At 38.4% G+C, this 21,711-nt stretch overlaps 2 protein-coding genes across 10 annotated transcripts in view; both read right to left on the bottom strand.

The window, feature by feature from the left end:
• The window catches only part of LOC134481033 (immunoglobulin lambda-1 light chain-like), a 422,701-nt gene that overhangs the window by 199,489 nt on the left and 201,501 nt on the right, over window positions 1–21,711 (bottom strand). The window contains exons 1-2 of one of the 8 annotated variants that reach the window (XM_087577388.1): window positions 4,562–4,647; window positions 4,143–4,439 (exon numbers count right to left, since the gene is read on the bottom strand). The exons of the other annotated variants lie outside the window; for them this stretch is intronic. Of the exons in view, the coding sequence (XP_087433514.1) occupies window positions 4,143–4,439; window positions 4,562–4,607 (343 nt within the window). The 5' untranslated portion in view covers window positions 4,608–4,647. Of the gene's footprint in view, window positions 1–4,142; window positions 4,440–4,561; window positions 4,648–21,711 lie in introns of those variants that run through there. 8 annotated transcript variants of the gene reach the window in all.
• LOC148002700 (immunoglobulin lambda-1 light chain-like) overlaps window positions 1–21,711 on the bottom strand; it is a 404,510-nt gene that overhangs the window by 202,969 nt on the left and 179,830 nt on the right. The window lies entirely within an intron of this gene.

The following is a 21,711-nucleotide window of genomic DNA, read 5'->3' as shown; positions in this document are numbered from 1 at the left end:
ACTGGAAAAACATTTCAATTTATGTCCTGTTTTATACCTCATGTCCACTCTTTGTCTTCTCACTTCCCTTTACATTTGGCCTTTCTTATTCACTTTTGTTAATGATGTACTGAACCCATAGATGTGTAAATTCAGGCATTATTTACTAGATTCTGCATATGAGAAAAACTAGGAGGTTGCATGACTTTGATTAATGTTGCACATTGTAAGTCCATCAATTTTCTTGCAAGGTTTTAAACTTCATTTTTCTTTAGAATTAAATGGTGTGTGTGTGTGTGTGTGTGTGTGTGTGTGTGTGTGTGTGTGTGTATGAGATTTTCAGATTCCACTCATGTAGAGGCACACAACTGTGTTGATTCCAGTATTTTCCTATAATGAATGAAGCTGTAGTAAATATGAAATTCATATATCTCTCTGGTATTGTATGTAGTTCTTTGGGTATTTGCCCAGAAGTAAAATATCTGTATCAAAATGTTATACTTTTTTTTCTTTTTATGTTGCAAAATCTCTAAGCTGATTTTCATAATAATGTAATGAATTTGTGTACTCAACAGTAATGGTTCCCTTCTCTGCATTCAAACCAACATTCATTATAGCTTTTTGATGGCAGCCATTCTGAGTGGGTGAGGTGGTATCTCAAAGCAGTCTTATAATCAATTTTCCAATGATTTGGGATATCAAACACTTTAAGAAAGAATTATTGGCAATTCACATTTCTTTTTTTTCCAAACTCTCTATGCATCTCATTTGCTTACATGCTGATAAGCAGTTTGATTTTAGTGCTATTTCAGGTCTTCAAATCATTGCAAACTCTTGAGTATTTGACCCTTCTAAACTGTGGCTGGTACATGTTTTGCTCCTATTGTGTGGGGTGTTTCCTCTGCTAACTTTCCCTTGTTGCACAGATACTTTTTGTTTTCAAGTATACAGGTACCAATATTTAAGGTTAGCCCCTGTGCTTTGATGTTCTATGTAAAAATTTCTTGCAAATTTCAATATTTTCAAGGCTCCCATGTTTCTTCTAAAAAGTTCTATGTTTTAGGGTTTAAATTTAAGTTTTTGATCCAATTTGAGTTTATTTTCATACAAGAAGTTTATTTCATGACAAGACATATGTCAAATTTCATTTTCTGCAAGTTCAGATCCAGTTTGGGAACCAGCAATTATTGAATAGGTTAATTTCACTCCAAGTATGATTTTTCTTTGGTTTGAAAAGACAGATATAAACATATATGGGTTCAGTAGACAGTTTATTTCTGGTTCCTCTCTTCAACCCTTTAGTTTATGTGTCTTTGTATAATGATGATACCAGAATCTTTATAGTATAGTTAAAAAGCATCTCATTTTGACAATTACCCAAGAAACTTTGCAGGGAGATTATTTCCTAAAGAAGGAATTCAAAGTTCAAAAATTATACACAAACTAGCCTCGTTCCCACAGCAAACATTGACACTCATCATGGAAGCTCATGCCTTGGTGGCTGGCTCTCTTCCAGGGCGGGAACTATTCACTCCTCCCTCCCATGACCATGCCAAAACTGGCAGGTTAATAATACATAAATTGGAAAATAACAAGGAACTGTAAAATTATGAGGAAGAAATAATGTGAGTAATCCTTCTGTCCCAGACAGTTGTTTTCATTCTGCTATTATAATCAATAAGATGAGTAAATTTACTTAGTCCTTTAAATATCTTTTGACATTCTTAGTTTCAATCAATTACAGAAAACATGAGTTTAATTGCTGCATATCATTCTGATGTGAGCACAGACCTTCTATATAACTGTGTAGATAGAATTTTTAATAATACAGAATTCGTGATTTTCTTTGGCTCTTTCACTGAACATTCTTAGTCATCTTTCATTATTCCAGTGCTTTGCCCTTCAGTTTTAGTCATCAAGGATAATTCATGCTGGGGTTGGGGATTTAGCTCAGTGGTAGAGCGCTTGCCTAGGAAGCGCAAGGCCCTGGGTTTGGTCCCCAGCTCCGAAAAAAAGAACCAAAAAAAAAAAAAAAAGATAATTCATGGTATGGAAGAGCTGTATTACATTTGCATACCCACTGTATGTGGATTTTAACATTTAAATGTTTGCAAGCACAGCCTTAAAATTTCACTGTAGTCCACAGTTGGGTCTTTTATAGAGTTGGATAACCCAGGCTTTGTCTTCATTAGAATATGACCCACTCACCAAAACAGACACTTGAATTCAGTGCTACTGTTTCACTTAGGAGTTGTAGACAGATACCAAGGGAAATAAAACCTCATACTTATGCCTCTAAGAAGAGGTGTCTCCTGTGTAAATAACCCATCATAACATCTCCGGTCTTTGCAGCACTGAGCACATATTCCATCCCCTTTCCACACATCCCTTTTTCAATGTCTGTGATCTACACAGAATATCCTGGACTCCTTCAAAGGGCTTGGTTCACTTCTCCATTTGGCCAGACCAGTTAGTATTCCCAGGAGGACAACAGACTCAGGGAAAGCCCTCTGTCTTAGTTTGTATTTCCGTTGTTGTGAAGAGATACCATGACCAAGGGATCTCCTATAAAGGAGAGCATTTAACTGGAATTTGTCCACAGGTTCAAAGGTTCAGTACACTATCATCAATGTGGGAAACATCATACTGTCCAGGCAGGGATGGAGTGAGGTAGGCTGTAAGTTCTACATCTTGATCTTAAGGCAGGCACTAGACTGAATTTCAGGTAATTGTAGGAGGGTCTCAAAGCCCACAGTGACACAATCCCCCAGCTAGTCCATACCTCCTAATTGTGCCAATCCATGGGCTAAGCACATTTGAACTACCACATTCTACTCCCCAGTTCACATAGGCTTGTTCAAGCACATGAGTCTATTGGGGCACTATTAGCCATAGCACAATGCAAAATAACTTTAGTCTAAGTTCAAATGTCCCCTTAGTCTTTAACAGTCTCAACAATGTTAAAATCTAAAGTTCAAAGTCTCTTTTGAGACCCATCTAATCACTTAAATGTCAAAAATCAAATCACATATCTTCAAAAAGAAATCTTCAGATCTTCAAACTTCTTTCTGCTTTGATGACTCTAACACACTTCTTTCTCTTGGGCCAATTACACTCCCTGTTATCATCTTTCTTCAGTAAGTATCCAATGGCTCATGTACCTCTAATATCTTGGGGTCTCCGTGGCAATTTTGTCTTCACCGCTTCCTTTTCCAATGTCTGGAATCCACACAGAATCTTCTCGACTCCTTCAAAGACTTGGTTCACTTCTCCAGGTCTGACTTCTGCAGCATTCTAGGATCTGTTTGACTTCACTACACTGCTTCTGCTGTTCTTGGTAGATATTTTACAGTACAGGCATCTCCAATATGCTGGGGTCTACTGCTGCAACTAGGCTTCATCAATAGTCTCTTATAGGCTATCTTCGTGGTGTTAATACTCAGCTTCTTTTCATGACCCCTTTAATATTGGGCAATCAACTCCAATTGAGGTTGTGTCTTCACCTGCTGCCTTTTCTGGTCTCTTACACTGCCAAACTATAGCTCCATACAGTCTCATTCATGCAGGAATCAGAAACAATGTCACTCAATTCCAAGCCACAATGTTTGCTTTGGTATCCAGGCACATAGAAGCAGGAATCACCATTAATTCCATCCTGGTACACAACTCCACTTTAGTAGGGGCTGGAATCATAGTGGCTCCAGTCAAAGTGAAAACCACAGTCTTCTCAGTAGCTTATTCATGATCACAGTTGATTTTCCCAAGTGTGTTGTTTCCCATATTGCAGATACATTTGGCACTATAGAAAGTCAGTGATGCCACAATGGAGGGAAAAATGAAAATATGCAAATGACTCATGGCCAGAGATGATGCTGAAGTCCTCACCTGTGTAAAGATGTCTGACAGAAAATTTTAAAATTCCTGTTTTCAACCATTTACACTCCATGTTTTGAACAAAATGTAAAAGGAGGTCAGTCATCCATAAATGGATAGAATCTACTACTTGCAGTGAACCTAGAGGAATATATGACTCAGCAACCCCAAGTCTTTTACTGAGGACATGAAGCAACCATAGTTCTTTTCACAATTGATTTCACAGTTGGTGCTCTGGGGAGATTTTGTCTTACTTCCTCTATGGTTCACATCACTGTGATTAATATTACTATCATAAGAATGACAGAAGTAGTCAGCTTCATCTTCAGTCTGCACATTATTGATTGTCAGGAAGGCTGAGTTGGAAGAGCTGTCAGTGGAGCCAGAGAACCTATCAGGAACTCCATCTGGTCTCTTATCATACTTATAAATCATAGTGGTGGGAGATCTTCTCTCATGCTGCTGGTACCAGTGCACAGAGTAGCTTCCAATGTTACCAGTGCTGCGCTTGCAAGACAGTTTGACTGTGATTCCTAGAGACGTAGACACAGTGTTTGGCTGAGTAAGCACGACCTGGGCCCATGACCCTATAAGAAGAAAATAATAAAAATCAGTTAGAACAAGGTCATTCCATCCACAGAAAAAACTAGGGGCCAAACATCCCAAGCAACAAATAATTACAGTCCAGTAATTCCTTAAACCCATATACCTGTTAAGTGATGAAGGAAGGCAAGGAATAGTAGAGTCCAGGTCATGGTGAAAACACTCAGATTTTGCTTCCTAAGTACAATGAACAAGCTATAGCTAGGCAGTCCTTCTTATATGTCTCTGAGATTCTACATTGATGCTGGCTCTATGCAAATACAGTCTTCCTGTGAATGTACAAATTACTCCTTTATTTCAAACTTGGACTCACTGAGAAATTTTGAGGCTAAAAATGGGGATAATGTGGTCTCCACCAAATGGCAAGCCACAAAAATGTGAAAATGAATTGAAAACCACAGATGACTAGGGGCATAAGGATGTCCATAGCCATGACACCTCAGTGCAACTTTGCCCTGTTGTCTGGTGTATGAATACTAGGTCTCCCTCTGGCAACTGTGAGAACACTTAGGAACTTACATGACCCCTACCAGTATTCTGATTGAAACATCAATTATTCCTTAACATAATTTTGTAAATAAAACTGTGTGTAACTCATTTTACTTTTACATAGAGAATGAATACCTTGTTTGAGTGGCATACACTTATTTTACTGTAGGAGTCTGGAAGTTATAATTTTGGTCATTTTGAGGTAACAATTTATTAGAGGATTAAGAGTGAGTCTCAGCGTATAAAAATGCTTGCTGTATCTGCAGAGGACACGAGTTTAGTTCTTAGTGCCCTTCCCAGACAGCTCAGAGCATCCAGCATCTTGTAATTAGAGCTAGAGAGACTTAGATATCCTTTTCTGGCCTCTTTAGATACTTAGACTCATTTATGTGCTTGCACTCACACACAAACACACACACACACACACATACACACACACACGCACACGCACACACACACTACTAACATAGTCAATGTATAGTTTATCATCTGCTTTCTACATATTAGTGCTGAAGAAATTGTGACAACATAGCTGGTGAAATCTACATCCTTAAAGAAGCCTCTCTAACAGTTGAGGATGTGTAGCACTAAGGGGACCAATCAATAGAGAAGAAAGTTTCAATATTTATAACCAGAGACTACAGTATTAAGATTAAAAATATTTATTTTTTGAGTATTTTTCAATGCTATGTAATTACTGTCCATGAAGATAGTACACGCTTTTGTTGGAAAATATATTTCTCATGTTCAATACTCCCTTGCATTAAGGAGGAATTATGAAGTCTAGTTGTGAGTTCACTACTCATGTGGCATATGGGACCAAGGAGCAGGAAAGAACAAAATGTAGCCCTCCATGCATTCATACTTGTGCAAGTTTGTGGAAGAAAGTAGTGATTTCTGAATGATTTGGACTTGCCAGGTGCTCTGTCATCTCAAGACCAGATCAGCACTGCCCTCTAATAGGCATGAGAATTCTTCAGAAATATTGGGGGATAAGATATTTTCTTCCAGGGAAAGAATTGAACAGGGTTAAAGGAACATAGTTAGGCAAGGAAAGTTAAAGCAAGCTTCCAGAGCCCTTTGTTCCTTTTTCTAGAAAATTCATGAGGGAAATATGTAAAGGCACAAGGGCCTCAGTTGATACCTATCAACAAAGAAATGATAATGAAAAGGGTGCACTCAGGGGGCACTGTAAAGTACCCAACCGAGCATGTGCTTTACACACTTTCAGTCTTCTCTTATCCTGAAAAAGTAAAGTTGATATTTCCACCTCCATAAGTTGTTTTTTTTTTACCAAGTCATTCAATTCTTTTTTTCATTCTATAAAATGAACTTGTAAATTCCCTAAACAACTATCAACAGTTCAGTTGTATAACTTGGGGGTCTCTCCTTTAGGACTCAAAATGACCTCTACTCAAGCTTATATACCTAAACTACAACTAAAAAGTCTTGGAATTAGCCCTGAACTAAGTCCCATTCCACAGCCACCTTGCATACTAAGCGATATTTCTCTACAGGGACATGATAGGAACCTCAGTCAGTTCCCACATTCACTCTGATTGAGCAGAGCAGAATATCATTTCACCCTTGAGAACCTGAGCTGCTATTCTGCCACAAGACATGTTAAACAGTACCATTAAGAAAGTGATAAGGTTGTGAGGAAAGAGTAGGACATGAAATAATCCCAACTCAAAGACTCTGGGAGGGATTCACAGTGAGTGTACTCTTATTCTGATTCTTTTACTCACCTCACTCCTGGATCTTGCACCCTTGAGCTGTGAATGTCTAAATGGAGACAACTGAGTGTAGGCTGGTGTGAATCTGGAAGACAAGTGTCCTGGTATTTGCTACATCGCTATGGTTGGAACTCCTGTGAAGGCTCATTAACCCATTGTAGGGGAATGCCAGGGTATGAAGGTGGGTGTGGGTGGGTGGGAGTGGAAGCATCTTCATAGAAGAAGGTTAACAGGAGAAGGGGATATCATTTGAAATGTAAATACATAAAATATAAAAAAAATGGATTCCCGAAACTTGATGGCAAATGGGTGAGATTACAAATAAGTTTTGATGAATGAGGTAAGTCAGACCTGGAAAGATCACATATATGTGGGTATGATCTCTAAAAAACATGCTAACCAAACTATATATATATATATATTTAAACCATAAAGTTATGTGTAGAGGAAGGGACTAAGCAGATACATGAACCTCACTGGATGGAGGACAGAATAGAAATTTGGTGGAATGAGGAATATGGATATCAAAATAAGAGTATCAGATGGGGAATGGGAAGGGTTGAGGGAAGAGGAAGGGAGAGGGATTTCAATCATAAAATAATGGAAAGTCAGGTATAATTGAGACTCAATTAAAGGAAGGGGATCATTTGGTGTTTCTTCTGAACTTGCATATCTTTTTTAAAAAATAAAATCGGAATTGAAATCAAGAATAAAAAGAGAATGTGTTTACATTGTGAAGATTAGATCTGTTTGCTGATTTCTACTATGACCTGGTTCTCAGCCTTGAGAATAGTTACACTGTCAGATATAGATCTAATCAATATGTATGTTGCTGTGAATTTTCCCCAGTGACAGAAGCAGCTCTTGAAATGTTGTTTAGAGACAAGTATGCATATGTACAAAGTCAAAACTTTCATTCTTTACCTCTTATATATTTTTGGAGAACGTCCTATGGAGAAATTTGGGGCTATATATATTTACTTATTCTGGCAATTGAGCCCAAGGTCCTCCAGAAAGATAATTATGAGCTTTATTACCTAGACATATGACCATCCAGAATCAACATATTTTAGCAATGTTTTTTACATCTTTTTAATAATGTAAACATAGGTCAAATATATGGACCATTTCTGAAGAAATAAATCCAGACCAATGCCCAGATATTTGGTCTGTGTCTGGATTCCCAGATTTTTGTAGACTAAGGTGGAAGACAGATGAATTGCATGTTCTCATAAAACTGGGATATAAAGCAATGGATCTGTCTTGAACTAAATAAATCCAATAGACAAATAGATTCTCAGAAAGTTATTGGATGGTTTTCTCCTTTAATTTATTTTTCAAATAAGTTAGTTATTTCATTTATATGATTGTCTGTCTCTATAAATTGTTTACATTTTGAAAACCATGTTTTGTGCTCCTTATATTTTCAGGTAATATTTCAGTCATTCTTAGATTTCTGACAGTGTTCAAGACTGGGTGTAGTCTCATAGCTAACCCAAGCTCTTTAGCATTGAGTGAGATGATGTACATTGGAGAGAATGGTTTGCAGATACTATGTAATCTGAAACTAGGATTCAGGTATGGAATTAAGCTTTCTATGTTAGATGGATGACAGAGTACTTTACTTAATTGACAAATTGTTGGACTGAATGTCATTTATACCTCATACTGTGTAATTTACTTGTCATAAATTTTTCAGTTATATCTGGGAGAAGAGTTTTTATTTAATTGGACAGAAAAGATGAGAAGTAGAGGAATTCCCCTTAGTTATCTGATTGACTAATAAAGATGACAAGTAGCCAATTGCTGGGTGAAAATGAGGAGGCAAGTTTTCCTGGAAAGACAGGAAGAGGAGTGTTGGAAGAGGAGTTGCAGGAGATGGTGAATACAGGAAGTCAGAGCAAGAGTTGTGGGAAGGAAGATGGAGCAGAAGTGCATGGTCTAGAGAAACTGCAAGTAGCAGAGATTCATAGCTGGGGAATGAAGTGGTGTAGAGGCATATCTGCCCAAAAAGGGGGATGCTGTGCACTATTGTCATGGAAGGATTATCATTCAAATATATTCTTGGCATACACTAAATATTTCTTATCAAGTGTTGCTGAAGGACACAGGACAGCTTGCAGGAAGACAAAGGCCAGTTTACTTATTAGAAAAGTAACCAAACATTTTCCAGAGTTATTTTTACACACAGGTATAGTGCTCGGATATAAAATCTTAGAAAAGAAAACAAGAAAAGTCAACACAGAGTTTGAGAAGTAGCTTTTTATCTCTTCATAGTTCCTTTATCTAAATTAGCACTGCAACTCATTGGTCCTTTATAATTTTCTAAAATAAACTATTTCATTGCATAGAAAATAATTATGTTAAATACTTTATTTTTTATAATTCCTATTGATTGTGACATTTTACTCTTTGTAGTAGCTATTCCTGGTGGTCAACATGACTATATCTGCAATGAACTGCAATCCAGAATTGGAAGGCTTACCTGTAATCCTGATCTTGATGCTGGGAGATATGTTTTTTTACCTGGATCTTGGCATGGGGATCTTGAGGCATAGTGGCTATGAATCCCAGCAGACTAAGGCAAGAAGATCTCCAAGTTTAAGGTCATCAGGAACAAAGAAAGTCCCAGATCTAGGCATGGAAGTACATACTTTTAATCTGGGCCATACCCTCTGTTGAAGACCTACATAAAGACATTAGGATAAGGAAGATTCTTCTTTACCTGCTTTCTTTGTGGGATTGAGCAAATGCTAGATCCTGGGACTTCCATTTACATCCGCTGTGGATCATTGTTGGGGAGTTAGACTATATACTGTAAACTATCAACAAATTCCCTTACTATGTAGAGAGTACCCATAAGTTCTGTGACTCTAGAGAGTTGGTACCAGGAGTAAGTGTAGAGAGGAGCAAATGTATAAGGATGAATCTTTCAAGAATCTGGGGTTGGATTAATAATTCATTAGCCCTTTGACTACTGAAACCTCTCCAGATACTCTGTCCTGGGAGTTCAGAAACCATTGAAGGCCCATGGTGGAAACTATATTTCAAATTTAAATAAGCTAATGCCTTTGATTATCTTGATGAATTAGGTGATCTGGTGTACAAAAGTTTCTATACATTGCGGGGGGGTAATCATAAAATGATTTTGTTGGCTTGCTGCTCTTAATATCTCTGGAAAAATTTGATGGAGGAAAAGAATGAGCTCTGTGATAAAATCAAATGGCTCAAGATGCAAGAAAACAATATAAAGGTTTCTAAGTGTGTCCTTGAAGAGAATCATCTTCTCTCCATCAGCCATAGAGATTGAATTGCAGAAAATCGAACTGAAACCCTCATTATAAGGTTGGCTGAATTACAGCAAAAATTCAAATCTCAGCTTCAGAGGGTGTAAGTAGGCAGACCTATCAGAATCACACCAGACTTCTCACCAGAGACTGTGAAAGCCAGAAGATCCTGGACAGATGTCATACAGACCCTAAGAGTACACAAATACAGCCCAGGTTACTGTATCCTACAAAACTCTCAATTAACATAGATGGAGAAACCAAGATATTCCATGACAAAACCAAATTTACACAATATCTTTATACAAATCCAGCACAAGAAAGGATAATAAATGCTACACCCTAGAAAAAGCAAGAAACTAATTGTCTTGGCAACAAAACAAAGAGAAGAAAAGCACACAAACATAATCTCACATCCAAATATGAATATAACAGGAAGCAATAATCACTATTCCTTAATATCTCTCAACATAAATGGTCTCAACTCTCCGATAAAAAGACATAGATTAAGAAACTGGATATGCGGCAGCAGCTCTCTGCTCCCAGACCCGGTGAGAGAGAGACCCAACCGCCTGGTCAGGTGGGCACTCCTGAGGCTGCAGAGCGGAAGAGACCACCAACACTGCTCACCCCTGCCCACATCCCTGGCCCAAGAGGAAACTGTATAAGGCCTCTGGGCTCCCGTGGGGGAGGGCCCAGGAGCGGCAGGACCCCTGTGCCTGAGACACCGCCGGAACCTGAGGGAAACAGACCAGATAAACAGTTCTCTGCACCCAAATCCCGTGGGAGGGAGAGCTAAACCTTCAGAGAGGCAGACAAGCCTGGGAAACCAGAAGAGACTGCTCCCTGCACACACATCTCGGACGCCAGAGGAAAAAGCCAAAGACCATCTGGAACCCTGGTGCACTGAAGCTCCCGGAAGGGGCAGCACAGGTCTTCCTGGTTGCTGCCGCTGCAGAGAGCCCGTGGGCAGCACCCCACGAGCGAACTTGAGCCTCAGGACCACAGGTAAGACCAAATTTTCTGCTGCAAGAAAGCTGCCTGGTGAACTCAAGACACAGGCCCACAGGAACAGCTGAAGACCTGTAGAGAGGAAAAACTACACGCCCGAAAGCAGAACACTCTGTCCCCATAACTGACTGAAAGAGAGGAAAACAGGTCTACAGCACTCCTGACACACAGGCTTATAGGACAGTCTAGCCACTGTCAGAAATAGCAGAACAAAGTAACACTAGAGATAATCTGATGGCGAGAGGCAAGCGCAGGAACCCAAGCAACAGAAACCAAGACTACATGGCATCATCGGAGCCCAATTCTCCCACCAAAGCAAACACGGAATATCCAAACACACCAGAAAAGCAAGATCTAGTTTCAAAATCATATTTGATCATGATGCTGGAGGACTTCAAGAAAGACATGAAGAACTCCCTTAGAGAACAAGTAGAAGCCTACAGAGAGGAATCGCAAAAATGCCTGAAAGAATCTCAAAAATCCATGAAAGAATTCCAGGAAAACATAAATAAAAAAGTAGAAGCCCATAGAGAGGAGACACAAAAATCCCTGAAAGAATTCCAGGAAAACACAATCAAACAGTTGAAGGAATTAAAAATGGAAATAGAAGCAATCAAGAAAGAACACATGGAAACAACCCTGGATATAGAAAACCAAAAGAAGAGACAAGGAGCTGTAGATACAAGCTTCACCAACAGAATACAAGAGATGGAAGAGAGAATCTCAGGAGCAGAAGATTCCATAGAAATCATTGACTCAACTGTCAAAGATAATGTAAAGCAGAAAAAGCTACTGGTCCAAAACATACAGGAAATCCAGGACTCAATGAGAAGATCAAACCTAAGGATAATAGGTATAGAAGAGAGTGAAGACTCCCAGCTCAAAGGACCAGTAAATATCTTCAACAAAATCATAGAAGAAAACTTCCCTAACCTAAAAAAAGAGATACCCATAGACATACAAGAAGCCTACAGAACTCCAAATAGATTGGACCAGAAAAGAAACACCTCCCGTCACATAATTGTCAAAACACCAAATGCACAAAATAAAGAAAGAATATTAAAAGCAGTAAGGGAAAAAGGTCAAGTAACATATAAAGGGAGACCTATCAGAATCACACCAGACTTCTCGCCAGAAACTATGAAGGCCAGAAGATCCTGGACTGATGTCATACAGACCCTAAGAGAACACAAATGCCAGCCCAGGTTACTGTATCCTGCAAAACTCTAAATTAACATACATGGAGAAACCAAGATATTCCATGACAAAACCAAATTTACACAATATCTTTCCACAAATCCAGCACTACAAAGGATAATAAATGGTAAAGCCCAACATAAGGAGGCAAGCTATACTCTAGAAGAAGCAAGAAACTAATCGTCTTGGCAACAAAACAAAGAAAATGAAAGCACACAAACATAACCTCACATCCAAATATGAATATAAAGGGAAACAATAATCACTATTCCTTAATATCTCTCAATATCAATGGCCTCAACTCCCCAATAAAAAGACATAGATTAACAAACTGGATACGCAACGAGGACCCTGCATTCTGCTGCCTACAGGAAACACACCTCAGAGACAAAGACAGACACTACCTCAGAGTGAAAGGCTGGAAAACAACTTTCCAAGCAAATGGTCAGAAGAAGCAAGCTGGAGTAGCCATTCTAATCAAATAAAATCAACTTTCAACTAAAAGTCATCAAAAAAGATAAGGAAGGACACTTCATATTCATCAAAGGAAAAATCCACCAAGATGAACTCTCAATCCTAAATATCTATGCCCCAAATACAAGGGCACCTACATACGTAAAAGAAACCTTACTAAAGCTCAAAACACACATTGCACCTCACACAATAATAGTGGGAGATTTCAACACCCCACTCTCATCAATGGACAGATCATGGAAACAGAAATTAAACAGTGATGTCCACAGACTAAGAGAAGTCATAGGCCAAATGGAATTAACGGATATTTATAGAACATTCTATCCTAAAGCAAAAGGATATACCTTCTTCTCAGCTCCTCATGGTACTTTCTCCAAAATTGACCATATAATTGGTCAAAAAACGGGCCTCAACAGGTACAGAAAGATAGAAATAATCCCATGCGTCCTATCGGCCCACCACGGCCTAAAACTGGTCTTCAATAACAATAAGGGAAGAATGCCCACATATACGTGGAAATTGAACAATGCTCTACTCAATGATAACCTGGTCAAGAAAGAAATAAAGAAAGAAATTAAAAACGTTTTAGAATTTAATGAAAATGAAGATACAACATACTCAAATTTATGGGACACAATGAAAGCTGTGCTAAGAGGAAAACTCATAGCGCTGAGTGCCTGCAGAAAGAAACAGGAAAGAGCATATGTGAGCAGCTTGACAGCACACCTAAAAGCTCTAGAACAAAAAGAAGCAAATACACCCAGGAGGAGTAGAAGGCAGGAAATAATCAAACTCAGAGCTGAAATCAACCAAGTAGAAACAAAAAGGACCAGAGAAAGAATCAACAGAACCAAAAGTTGGTTCTTTGAGAAAATCAACAAGATAGATAAACCCTTAGCCAGACTAATGAGAGGACACAGAGAGTGCGTCCAAATTAACAAAATCAGAAATGAAAAGGGAGACATAACTACAGATTCAGAGGAAATTCAAAAAATCATCAGATCTTACTATAAAAACCTATATTCAACAAAATTTGAAAATCTTCAGGAAATGGACAATTTCCTAGACAGATACCAGGTATCGAAGTTAAATCAGGAACAGATAAACCAGTTAAACAACCCCATAACTCCTAAGGAAATAGAAGCAGTCATTAAAGGTCTCCCAACCAAAAAGAGCCCAGGTCCAGACGGGTTTAGTGCAGAATTCTATCAAACCTTCATAGAAGACCTCATACCAATATTATCCAAACTATTCCACAAAATTGAAACAGATGGAGCCCTACCGAATTCCTTCTACGAAGCCACAATTACTCTTATACCTAAACCACACAAAGACACAACAAAGAAAGAGAACTTCAGACCAATTTCCCTTATGAATATCGACGCAAAAATACTCAATAAAATTCTGGCAAACCGAATTCAAGAGCACATCAAAACAATCATCCACCATGATCAAGTAGGCTTCATCCCAGGCATGCAGGGATGGTTTAATATACGGAAAACCATCAACGTGATACATTATATAAACAAACTGAAAGAACAGAACCACATGATCATTTCATTAGATGCTGAGAAAGCATTTGACAAAATTCAACACCCCTTCATGATAAAAGTCCTGGAAAGAATAGGAATTCAAGGCCCATACCTAAACATAGTAAAAGCCATATACAGCAAACCAGTTGCTAACATTAAACTAAATGGAGAGAAACTTGAAGCAATCCCACTAAAATCAGGGACTAGACAAGGCTGCCCACTCTCTCCCTACTTATTCAATATAGTTCTTGAAGTTCTAGCCAGAGCAATCAGACAACAAAAGGAGATCAAGGGGATACAGATCGGAAAAGAAGAGGTCAAAATATCACTATTTGCAGATGACATGATAGTATATTTAAGTGATCCCAAAAGTTCCACCAGAGAACTACTAAAGCTGATAAAGAACTTCAGCAAAGTGGCTGGGTATAAAATTAACTCAAATAAATCAGTTGCCTTCCTCTATACAAAAGAGAAACAAGCCGAGAAAGAAATTAGGGAAACGACACCCTTCATAATAGACCCAAATAATATAAAGTACCTCGGTGTGACTTTAACCAAGCAAGTAAAAGATCTGTACAATAAGAACTTCAAGACACTGAGGAAAGAAATTGAAGAAGACCTCAGAAGATGGAAAGATCTCCCATGCTCATGGATTGGCAGGATTAATATAGTAAAAATGGCCATTTTACCAAAAGCAATCTACAGATTCAATGCAATCCCCATCAAAATACCAATCCAATTCTTCAAAGAGTTAGACAGAACAATTTGCAAATTCATCTGGAATAACAAAAAACCCAGGATAGCTAAAGCTATCCTCAACAATAAAAGGACTTCAGGGGGAATCACTATCCCTGAACTCAAGCAGTATTACAGAGCAATAGTGATAAAAACTGCATGGTATTGGTACAGAGACAGACAGATAGACCAATGGAATAGAATTGAAGACCCAGAAATGAACCCACACACCTATGGTCACTTGATTTTTGACAAAGGAGCCAAAACCATCCAATGGAAAAAAGATAGCATTTTCAGCAAATGGTGCTGGTTCAACTGGAGGGCAACATGTAGAAGAATGCAGATCGATCCATGCTTATCACCCTGTACAAAGCTTAAGTCCAAGTGGATCAAGGACCTCCACATCAAACCAGACACACTCAAACTAATAGAAGAAAAACTAGGGAAGCATCTGGAACACCTGGGCACTGGAAAAAATTTCCTGAACAAAACACCAATGGCTTATGCTCTAAGATCAAGAATCGACAAATGGGATCTCATAAAACTGCAAAGCTTCTGTAAGGCAAAGGACACTGTGGTTAGGACAAAACGGCAACCAACAGATTGGGAAAAGATCTTTACCAATCCTACAACAGATAGAGGCCTTATATCCAAAATATACAAAGAACTCAAGAAGTTAGACCGCAGGGAAACAAATAGCCCTATTAAAAAATGGGGTTCAGAGCTAAACAAAGAATTCACAGCTGAGGAATGCCGAATGGCTGAGAAACACCTAAAGAAATGTTCAACATCTTTAGTCATAAGGGAAATGCAAATCAAAACAACCCTGAGATTTCACCTCACACCAGTGAGAATGGCTAAGATCAAAAACTCAGGTGACAGCAAATGCTGGCGAGGATGTGGAGAAAGTGGAACACTCCTCCATTGTTGGTGGGATTGCAGACTGGTAAAACCATTCTGGAAATCAGTCTGGAAGTTCCTCAGAAAATTGGACATTGAACTGCCTGAGGATCCAGCTATACCTCTCTTGGGCATATACCCAAAAGATGCCTCAACATATAAAAGAGACACGTGCTCCACTATGTTCATCGCAGCCTTATTTATAATAGCCAGAAGCTGGAAAGAACCCAGATGCCCTTCAACAGAGGAATGGATACAGAAAATGTGGTACATCTACACAATGGAATATTACTCAGCTATCAAAAACAACGAGTCTATGAAATTCGTAGGCAAATGGTTGGAACTGGAAAATATCATCCTGAGTGAGCTAACCCAATCACAGAAAGACGTACATGGTATGCACTCATTGATAAGTGGCTATTAGCCCAAATGCTTGAATTACCCTAGATCCCTAGAACAAACGAAACTCAAGACGGATGATCAAAATGTGAATGCTTCACTCCTTCTTTAAATGAGGAAAAAAATACCCTTGGCAGGGAAGGGAGAGGCAAAGATTAAAACAGAGACTGAAGGAACACCCATTCAGAGCCTGCCCCACATGTGGCCCATACATATACAGCCACCCAATTAGACAAGATGGATGAAGCAAAGAAGTGCAGACCGACAGGAGCCGGATGTAGATCGCTCCTGAGAGACACAGCCAGAATACAGCAAATACAGAGGCGAATGCCAGCAGCAAACCACTGAACTGAGAATAGGTCCCCTATTGAAGGAATCAGAGAAAGAACTGGAAGAGCTTGAAGGGGCTCGAGACCCCAAAAGTACAACAATGCCAAGCAACCAGAGCTTCCAGGGACTAAGCCACTACCTAAATACTATACATGGACTGACCCTGGACTCTGACCCCATAGGTAGCAATGAATATCCTAGTAAGAGCACCAGTGGAAGGGGAAGCCCTGGGTCCTGCTAAGACTGAACCCCCAGTGAACTAGTCTATGGGGGGAGGGCGGCAATGGTGGGAGGGTTGGGAGGGGAACACCCATAAGGAAGGGGAGGGGGGAGGGGGATGTTTGCCCGGAAACCGGGAAAGGGAATAACACTCGAAATGTATATAAGAAATACTCAAGTTAATAAAAAAAATAAATAAATTAAAAAAAAAGATTTTTTATGTGACCTAAGAATTGAAATAACCGAAGAAGAAAATGTTGGTAAAAAAAAAAAAAAAAAAAAAAAAGAAACTGGATATGCAATGAGGACCCTGAATTCTGCTCCACTATGTTCACAGCAGCATTATTTATAATAGCCAGAAACTGGAAAGAACCCAGATGCCCTTCAACAGAGGAATGCATACAGAAGATGTGGTATATCTACACAATGGAATATTATTCACCTATCAAAAACAATGACTTTATGAAATTCATAGGCAAATGGATGGAACTGGAAAATATCATCCTGAGTGAGGTAACAGAATCACAGAAAAACACACATGGTATGCACTTGTTGATAAGTAGATATTAGCCCAAATGTTGAATTACCCAAATGCACAGAACACTTGAAACTCAAAAAGGATGACCAAAATGTGAATGGTTCACTCCTCCTTTAAAAGGGGAATAAGAATACCCTTGGCACGGAATAGGGAGGCAAAGTTTAGAACAGAGGCAGAAGCAACACCCATTCAGGGCCTGCCTCACATGTGGCCCATACATATATGGCCACCAAACTAGATAAGATGGATGAAGCAAGAAGTGCAGGCCAACAGGAACCAGATGTAGATCTCTCCTGAGAGACACACACAGAATACAGCAAATACATAGGCGAATGCCAGCAGCAATCAACTGAACTGAGAACTGAACCCCCGTTGAAGGAATCAGAGAAAGGACGGGAAGAGCTTGAAGGAGCTCACGACCCTATACGAACAACAGTGACAACCAACCAGAGCTTCCAGGGACTAAGTCACTACCCAAAGACTATACATGGACTGACCCTGGTCTCCAACCGCATAGGTAGCAATGAATAGCCTAGTAAGAGCCCCAGTGGAAGGGGAAGCCCTGGGTCCTGCCAAGACTGAACCCCCAGTGAACATGATTGTTGGCTGAAGGGTGCTAATGGGGGGAGGATGGGGAGGGGAAGCCCATATAGAAGGGGAGTGGGAGGGGTTAGGAAAACAGGAAGGGGAATAATAATCAGAATGTAAATAAGAAATACTAAAGTTAATAAAGAAAAAATATCTAAATCATAAATGAAAAAGAACAATATATGCATTTTCATAATTTGTCCTATTGACTGTGTCTTTTTCCTTACAGAATATTTTCAGTTTCAGAAGATCCTTTTTACCAATTATTGTTCTTAGAGACTGAGCTATTGGAGTTCTCTTCAGGAAATTTCCCTCTGTTCCAATGAGTTTGAGGCTCTTTCCTTTTCTCTTCTATTAGATTCAGTGTATCTCATTTTACATTGAGATCCATGATCTGCTTGGACTTGAGCTTTGTACAATGTGATAGATATCGATCTATTTTCATTTTTTCATATACTGATTGCCAGTTAGACAAGCACTATTTATTGAAGATCTTTTCTCTTTTTCCACTGTATATTATTGGCTTATTTGTCAAAGATTTGTGTGGGTTTGTTTCTGGGTCTTCAATTCTATTCCATTGATCATCCTCTCTGTATCTGTGCCAAAATTATCCACTGTTTTTCACTACTGTTATGTAGTACAGATTGAGGTCAGGGATGGTATCTCCCCATGAATGTTCTTTTATTATTGAGAATTGTTTTTGCTATTTTGATTTGTTGTTGTTGTTGTTGTATTGCTCTGTTTTGTTTTCTTTTGATTTTCAATAATAAATTGAGAGTGCTCTTTCCATGTTTCTGAAGAATTGTGTGGCTATTTAGATGAGGATTGCATTGAATCTGTAGATTGCTTTTGGTATAGTGGCCATATTACTGCTAATCCTACCAATTGTGAGCATGGCAGATCTTGCCAACTTCTGAGGTCTTCTTGATTTTTTTTCCAGAACCTTGAAGTTCCTGACATGCAGATCGTTCACATTCTTGAAGACAGTTACTCCAAGTTATTTTATATTACTTTTGATTATTGCGAAGGGTGTTGTTTTCCTATTTTCTTCCTCACCCTGTTTATCATTTGTGTAAAGGAAGGCTACTGATTAGTTTGAGTTATTTTATATCAAACCACTATGCAGAACTTTTTTTTCAGATATAGAAGGTCTCTGATGGAAATTTTGGGGTCACTTTTGTATACTAGCTTACCATTTGCCAATAGCAATACCTTGATTCTTCCTTGCCAATTTGTAGCACCTTGATCTCTTTTTGGTGTCTTATTACTCCAGCTACAGCTTTAAGAACTACGTTGAATAGATATACAGAGAGTAGACAGCCTTATCTTGTCCTAGATTTTAGTGGGATTCGTTCAAGTATCTCTTCATTGTTTAATATTGGCTATTGGTTTGTTCTATATTGCTTTTATGGTTTGGGCATAGGCCTTGAATTCCAGATCTCTGCAATACTTTAAATGTGAAAGAGGTACTTTATTTTGTCAAAGGTTTTTTAGCATCTATATAGCTCCATCCCTATACTACTACGAGGAGGCCTACTTGATCATAGTGAATGATGGTTTTGATGTGCTCTTGTATTCCGTTTGTGAAAATGTTATTGAGTATATTTGTAAGAATATCCTTAGCAAAATTATTCTAATGTTTTCTTACTTCACTGGGCCTTTGTATGGTTTACGTACTGTGGCTTAATAGAATGGATTAGGTAATGATTCTATTTCTATTTTTATGGAACAGTTTGACAAGTGTTGGTATTAACTGTTCTTTGAAATTCTGGTAGAATTCTCCACTAAAACCATCAGTCCATGGGCTTTCTTTGATTGGGTGACTTTATGGGCTGCTTATTGCCTGAGGACTTTTGGTACTGTTTAGACAGTTTATCTGCTTTTGATTTAACTTTGGTACATGGTATCTCTCTCTAGAAAATCATTCATTTTATTTAGATTTTCAAATTGTGTTGATTTTAGGCTTTTGTAGCATGATCTTTTGACTTTTTTTGGATATTGTCTCTGTGTCTGTTAGTTTGGCTTAGGGTTTATCTCTGTGTTCATTTTCTCAAAGACCCAGGGTTTGTTTTTTTTTTTTTTGATTCATTGTATAGTTCTCTTTGTTTCTAATTGATTGATTTTGCCCTGAGTTTGTTTATTTACAGCAGTCTACTGCTCTTGGGTGTATTGGCTTCCTTTTGTTCTAGAACTTTCAGATGTTTTGTTAAGTTGCTAGGGAATGATATCTTCAATTTCTTTATGGAGGCACTTAGTCCTATGAGTTTTCCTCTTAGCACTGCTTTCCTTGTGTCCCATAAGTTTGGGCATGGCATATTTTATTTTTGTTAACAAGTCTCAGCTTGGAGGGATTTTCTGAGAGAACCAATATCTGGAAGCTGCAAAAAGAATGATTCAAAGTCATGTCATGGGCCGAACCTGACATCTTTGTAATCTGATTATTATTGCTCCCAAGACAGCTCTCTGTAGATAGCTACTGGCACTAGATAGCCTTCTGCTTGAGATAGCTCTCTCCAGAAACAACTTCCCACTAGAGGCAGCTCTCTTATGCTAGAAAAAAAATTCTAAAATCTCTCTGGAGAATTCATGAGTTTTCTGATCAAAGTCAGAAAATCTGCTAGAAAAAAAATTCTTGGGTTATCTGAAAGTAATCCTTGTGTTTCTGCTCAAAATATGCAAGCCAGAATAAATTGTAGAAAAGCTGTGTTAGTTCTTGGAGCAGTTCTCTCAGGGTAGCTGATAGAAATCATTTAAGAGAGCTGTGTTCACACTTCAAACAACTTTCTCTGGATAGCTGCTAGAAGAAATTCTAAAAGATCTGTGTTTGCTCTCCAGACATCTACAGACAGCTCAAATTTTACTAGAAAAAAAAACTAAAAAGGTTTTTCTCTCTGCCAGCTTATCTCATGCAGAATAAACCAGTCTTTTATTTACATATAAATTCATTCATTTACTTCGGGTTTCTTCATGAAGAGGCTAGATCACACAAAGGCACGTCTTAAGTGGCATCAACCTAAATAGGAAGGACAGACCAGACAGCATCCAGCCAGGTTTTACATACTTTTTCACAAATGACATACTTGTGGATGAAGAGCAGCTTGCTTTCTTTATTTGATATGAGACAAACTCAAGGAACTTCTATAGTGTCAGGGTAGGAACTTTGAATGAAATCTTTTTCAATATCAAATATATTTTATGTACCTGTCCATTATCCAAACAAAAAATTCTGTCACAGAATTAGACTCGAAAAACATTTCAACTTATGTCCTGTTTTAAACCTCATGTCCACTCTTTGTCTTCTCACCTCCCTGTACATTTAGCCTTTCCTATTCACTTTTGTTAAGGATTTACTGAACCCATATATGTGTAAATTCAGACATTATTGACTAGATTATGCATGTGAGAAAAACTAGGAGGTTGCATGACTTTGATTAATGTTGCTTATTCTAAGTCCATCAATTTTCTTGCAAGGTTTTAAACTTCATTTTTCTTTAGAACTAAATGGTGTGTGTGTGTGCAAGCATGCATGTGTGTGTGTGTGTGTGTGTGTGTGTGTGTGTATGAGATTTTCAGATTCTACTCATGTGCTGTCACACAACTGTGTTGATTCCAGAGTTTGACTATAATGAATCAAGCTGTAATAAACATGAAATGCATATATCTCTCTGGTATTATATAGAATTCTCTGGTTATTTGCCCAGAAGGAAAACATCTGAATCATAATGTTGTACTTTCCTTTTTTCTTTTTCTTTTTCTTGTTTTGCAAAATCTCTAAGCTGATTTTCACAATAACAATGAATTTTTGTACTCAACAGTAATGG

The sequence above is a fragment of the Rattus norvegicus genome, chromosome 11, assembly GCF_021556685.1.
Source record: "Rattus norvegicus strain SHRSP/BbbUtx chromosome 11, alternate assembly SHRSP_T2T, whole genome shotgun sequence".
NCBI lineage: Eukaryota > Metazoa > Chordata > Mammalia > Rodentia > Muridae > Rattus > Rattus norvegicus.
This window is presented reverse-complemented; position numbering and strand designations above follow the sequence as displayed.